The 6,000-nt window shown below is 47.5% G+C and overlaps 1 protein-coding gene across 1 annotated transcript; it reads right to left on the reverse strand.

Moving 5' to 3' along the window:
- Positions 1-4,392: 4,392 nt before the first annotated feature.
- Positions 4,393-5,737, reverse strand: LOC115980906. Its single transcript, XM_031103105.1, has 3 exons — positions 5,198-5,737; positions 5,011-5,097; positions 4,393-4,773 (listed from the first exon to the last, which is right to left on the reverse strand). Exons 1-3 carry the CDS (start codon positions 5,735-5,737, stop codon positions 4,393-4,395), a joined length of 1,008 nt encoding a protein of 335 aa, XP_030958965.1.
- Between the last annotated feature and the right edge of the window lie 263 nt (positions 5,738-6,000).

Here is a 6,000-nt window from a genome sequence, read left to right on the forward strand (position 1 = left end):
GCAGCGGATGTGATGTATCCGGATTTGTACAAGGGGCTAGGTTTGAAACAGGAGGATTTGACAACTTATACTTCCCCTCTAGTCAGTTTTGAAGGAAGGTTGGTCACTCCTATGGGGCTAATCAGGTTGCCCGTACAGTCAGGCACGGAGGTGGTAGAGGTGGATTTTATTGTCGTAGATGTTTATTCCCCATATACGGCCATCCTGGGCAGACCTTGGCTTCACACACTTAAAGCGGTTTCATCCACCCTACATTAGAAGGTGAAGTACCCATCCGGAGACCAAGTACTGGAGATAGTGGGGAACCAAGCGGCTGCTCGGCGATGCCAAGTAGCGGCCATTCAACATCGGCCAGAGGCCGAAACCTCGGCTACGGCCGACAATGATTCATAGCAATTAAAGCCCCCAGCGTCAGGTCTAGACATACTAACTAATGGGGTGGAATGTGAAGATCTGGAAAAGGTGATTGTCGCCGATGATCCGGAAAAATTCTTCCGGGTTGGGGCTAAGCTACCTCTGCAAGAGAAGGCGAGTTTGCTGGAGTTCCTCCGAGCCAATGTGGACGTTTTTGCATGGGACCCGTATGAAGCCCCAGGAGTAGACCCAAGTTTCATTTGTCACCGGCTCAATGTGAACCCTGCCATTCCCCCTAGGAGACAAATCCCTCGGCGACCGTCGAAGGAGCATGTCGAAGCGGTCAGAAGTGAAGTCATTAAACTGAAACAGGCTGGGGCTATCAAGGAAGTCTTTTACCCCCAATGGTTGGCCAATACGGTGGTGGTGAAGAAGAAGACGGGGAAATGGCGAGTGTGCGTGGATTTCACGGATCTTAATAAGGCATGCCCCAAGGACCCATTTCCTATGCCGAAGATTGACCAGCTGGTGGATGCAACTGTGGGCCACCTTAGGATGAGTTTCTTGGATGCCTTTCAGGGGTATCATCAGATTCCGTTAGCCACCGATGATCAAGAAAAGACCGCTTTCGTGACCCCGGTTGGGAACTACCATTACAAGGTGATGCCCTTCGGTCTCAAGAACGCTGGGTCAACCTATCAACGCATGATGACTAAAATGTTTGAGCCACAGCTGGGCAGAAGCATTGAAGTTTACATTGACGACATGGTGGTGAAAAGCAAGGTAGTGACTGAACATGTGAAGGACCTCACTAACATCTTCGGGATATTGAGAGAGCATAGGTTGCGCCTAAACGCCTCGAAGTGTTCCTTTGGTGTAGGCTCCGGGAAATTCTTGGGGTACATGGTGACCCATAGGGGAATTGAGGTGAATCCAGATCAGATTAGGGCCATTAACGATTTGCAAGCGCCTCGAAATCCAAAGGAGGTGCAGAGGTTGATGGTGATGACTGCCGCTTTGAACCGGTTTATCTCCAGGTCGGCTGAGAGGTGTCGTCCTTTTTTCCGTCTGTTACATAAATGGAAGGGATTCGAATGGACCGAGGAGTGCGCCGAGGCGTTCCAGCGGTTGAAGGACTATTTATCTAAACCACCTATCATGTCTAGCCCTGAAGTGGATGAGGTGTTGTATGCCTATCTGGCGGTAGCTCCTCACGCCGTCAGTTTTGTCTTGATGCGAGAAGACAAGGGCGTTCAGAGGCCTGTTTATTATGTGAGTAAATCCCTCTATGAAGCCGAGGTGAGATATCTGTCGTTAGAGAAGGCCATACTGGCAGTCGTCCATGCAACACGTAAACTTCCGCATTATTTTCAAGCTCACACTGTAGTTGTCTTGACCCAATTGCCCCTCAAATCCATACTTAGAAGTGCTGATTATACCGGCAGAATAGCCAAGTGGGGAACGATTCTGGGTGCTTTTGACATCAAATACATGCCTCGCACCTCTGTGAAGGGTCAAGTTCTTGCCGACCTGGTAGCTGAATTCGCTGAGTGCCCTGAGGAGATTAGTAGGAATCGAGATCACATGGATGAGAAAGCGGTTGGCACAATATCTGCGTCAGGATGGCCGGTGTGGAAGGTATACGTGGATGGGGCTGCCAACCAACGGGGAGCTGGACTGGGATTGGTTTTGATATCCCCCGAAGAGGTCATCATAGAGAAATCATTAAGGCTAGGGTTCTCAGCTACTAACAATGAATCAGAGTACGAAGCTTTGATAATGGGAATGAGCATGGTCCGTAAAATGGGTGGAAAGGCGGTGAAGATGCTCTCGGACTCAAGGCTGGTTGTCGGCCAAGTAACCGGAGAGTTGGAGGCCAGAGACCCAAGGATGCAAGGATACCTGGACCGAGTAAGGCGAATGCGAGCTGAGTTTGAATCATTTGACGTACTACATATTCCACGAGGGGAGAATACCCACGCTGATTCTTTGGCGACCCTCGCCACTTCCTCAGTACAAAATCTCCCTTCGGGTAATTGTCGTCGAAGACTTGTGTACTCCCACCTCACCAGAAAAGGAGGTTCGCCAAATCCGTCTAGTTGGTCCATCGCCAAACTGGATGGACCCTATATTAAAATTTCTCGAAAATGACACATTGCCCGAGGATAAGGTGGAAGCCGAGAAAATACGAAGAAGAGCACCTCGGTACTAGTTATCCGAGGATAAGAAGCTGTACAGACGGTCTTTCTCTGGACCATACTTGCTCTGTGTGCCTCCTGAGACAGCGGAATCAATCCTGGAAGAGTTACATGAGGGCATTTGTGGGAGCCATACCGGAAGGAGGTCTCTATCATACCGAGCACTAACGCAGGGTTATTGGTGGCCAAATATGCATAGAGAAGCGCAGGAGTATGTTAAGAAATGTGACCAGTGTCAAAGATATGCCCCGAATATTCACCAGCCAGGAGGAGTTCTTAATCCTCTCTTAAGCCCTTGGCCTTTTGCGCAATGGGGACTGGACATTGTCGGCCCTTTCCCAAAAGTTATAGGAAACAAGAGGTACTTGCTCGTCGGCACAGACTACTTCACTAAATGGGTTGAAGCTGAACCCTTGGCGAACATCCGGGACGTGGATGTGAAGAAGTTTGTTTGGAAGAATATTGTTACGCGATTTGGTATTCCACGAGCTCTTGTTTCGGACAATGGGCTTCAGTTCGATAGCAATGCCTTCAGGAAATACTGTTCAGAGCTGGGAATAAGAAACAGGCATTCCACTCCAGCTTATTCGCAAGGCAATGGGCAGGCTGAAGCTGTTAACAAGGTCATTGTCAATGGGCTCAAGAAGAGACTAGACGATGCGAAAGGAAAGTGGGTGGAAGAGCTACCGCATGTGCTTTGGACGTATCGGACAACACCCCGACGTTCGACGGGAGAAACTCCTTTCTCTATGACCTATGGGGCTGAGGCCGTTATTCCCCTAGAAACAGGATTCCCAACGTTGAAGACCAATGCATTTTCTTCTAGCAATAATGATACAATGTTGGGACACAATCTAGATCTGATTGAAGAACGAAGGGAGAGCGCAATGGTTCGGCTAGCTTACTACCAGCACAAACTCAAGCGGAGCTACGATAGCAATGTAAGGATGAGGCCGTTAGCCATAGGAGATCTAGTGCTGAGAAAAGTCCTGGGGGCCACTAAGAATCCAAATTGGGGAAAACTGGGGCCCAACTGGGAGGGACCATACCAGATTACTTCTGTAGCAGGAATAGGGGCTTACTATCTGGAAGACCTAGATGAAAAACCTGTACTCCATCCTTAGAATGTAAATAATTTCAGAAGGTATTATTACTAATAAAGCAGTTTCAATTCAGATATCTTTTTTAGATTTACGTCGAATATGCATTCTATAAATTTCGCATCTTGTCATATCATACTGAATTGTTGAACAGAAACTGAGTTATGCCAGGTCCACGGATCGCAAACTTAGTGGAAATTAACATCCTATCATATTGAATTGTTGAACAGAAACTGAGTTATGCCAGGTCCACGGATCGCAAACTTAGTGGAAATTAACATCCTATCACTCATACTGAATTGTTAAACAGAAGCTAAGTTATGCCAGGTCCTTGGATCGCAAGCTTAGTGGAAATTAACATCCTACCATTCATAATAAATTGTTAAACAGAAATTAGATCATGCCAAGTCCTCGGACCGTAAACTCGGTAAAAATTGGCCTGCTAAGTGGTGTATCGAGGTATTGAACGGTAAACGGAGCAGTGATGAGTTTTCTAAATCATAAACTTGGTGGAAATAATGCCTTACGGACCTTTATAAAGAAGTCAGAAAGAGAAAGCTTCGAATGCAAGGGTGGCGTATAGTGAAAAAGGTGATTGAGATGGACCCCTTTAAAACTACGGCAACAAAGTAAGTGTGGGTGAAGATAATTTAGAGTCATCAGAATGAAAAGAAACTAAATGAGAAAGTACTCTATTACATTTCTAGTTAAAATTACAAAACGATTTCTATATTTTTCTGCTAATTGGCAATGCCCCCAGTTAATTGGACGGTGGAGTCCAATTCTTGTTGAAAATCGTGTGAGGTTGTCTCTGATTTGGGAGCAGTAGTGGATTTATTGGGAGAATTGCGAGACGGAACCTCCCCAATAGAGGGGTTAATAGCTGGGGAAGGGGTATCAGCTTGGTACGACTGAGGAGCTGAGGAGCGTATCGCTTCGGGATAATACACGTTCTCTGGCTTGCGTAGTTCAGATGAGGCTTCAACCCCAGCGCGGTTAAGAGCCTCACTCCAGGTTCTCGCGCAGAAGATGCGGCACACTTCTGGAACTTCGGCTCTTAGGGCTTTTTCAGTTTCAGTTATCCCAAGTTCGTAGCCCTTTTGCTCGGCTTGTTCTTTGAGCTTTTCAGCTTTCTCCCTTAGCTTCTGAGTCTCTTCTAGATGCTTCCTAAGAACAAGAACTTGCTCCTGAGTCTTTTTCAGCTCGACGTTCGCTTCATGCAGAAGCTTGGTTTGTTCCTCGGCCTGCTTCTGGTAACCTTCTGATGCCAGTTCAGCACTCTTGCGAGCTTCTTCTTCGACTTGTAGTTTTTTCCTTGCGACGGTTAAATCCTGTTCAGATTTGGACAAGGTTTGTACAGCCGATGCCCTTCTTTTCCTTTCACCATCAAGTTGGGTGGAGCAGGCATTGAGCATCTCATCGAGCTTGAAAGTATTTTGGATGATCTATAAGAAACGGGGAGAGAATTAGCGTTCTAATTAACGGGAAACAAGCATTAGTAAGCCACAGTCGCACAATGAAACAGTGTAAAAAATGGTTTCTCACCATGCCCAAGTGTCGTTTATTGTCAAGGATGAGTTGGTTCTTCCTCACGTTCTTTATCTCAGCCATATCCTTTGGGAGCAACAAGGCCTCCTCTATGGCCGAGGCTACGTGACACCCAATGCCGCCATTGAAGTCCCTTATGGAGGCATCGTTTCGCAGAGGCTCCCCACCGAGCATAGGGGCTGGCAGCCACGCCTGTGAGTCGGGATGTGGGGAATCAGGTTTCTCTTGACCCCGCGTAGCGGGGTGCCTAGTTTTCTGCTGCTTTGCAGCTCGTTGAATATCCTCCTCTTGAGAGCGGTGAGATCTACTTGCATCTGCCACCTCCCTACTTTGCTGTTCCTTGTGCTTTTCTTGCTCGGCAGCATTGATTGGCATTGGTGGCGGAGATGATTGGGGAAGGTGTCGAGGAACTGTAGGATGAGACCTGGCTGGAAGAGATGAAACCAGGGATGGTATTGTCTGGGCAGGTGCAGCCTTTCCCTGTTGACCTTCCATTAGCTCCATCAAACTTTTCTGGGGTTTTCTATGTGCCCCCATCTCGTCAGAACTTTCCTCGGGACTTGTGGGCTGATCGAGAACCTCTAAGTCGTCTGTGGATTCAGACACTGTTACAACGGTTTCCTTATTTTTTCCCTTTTTCCCTTTCCTATTGATTCCTTTCTTTTTGAGGGAAGATAAGGGTAAAGAGGGCCTAGCCGAGACGCTGGCCACCAAAAGAGGCTTTGTGAGGGGTGTGTGTTTAGGAAGTGGAATACCCTCTGGAACAACGAACCCTTCGTAGGCAACACTGATACGGCGAA

Source organism: Quercus lobata, chromosome 3, assembly GCF_001633185.2.
Source record: "Quercus lobata isolate SW786 chromosome 3, ValleyOak3.0 Primary Assembly, whole genome shotgun sequence".
Taxonomy (NCBI): Eukaryota; Viridiplantae; Streptophyta; class Magnoliopsida; order Fagales; family Fagaceae; genus Quercus; species Quercus lobata.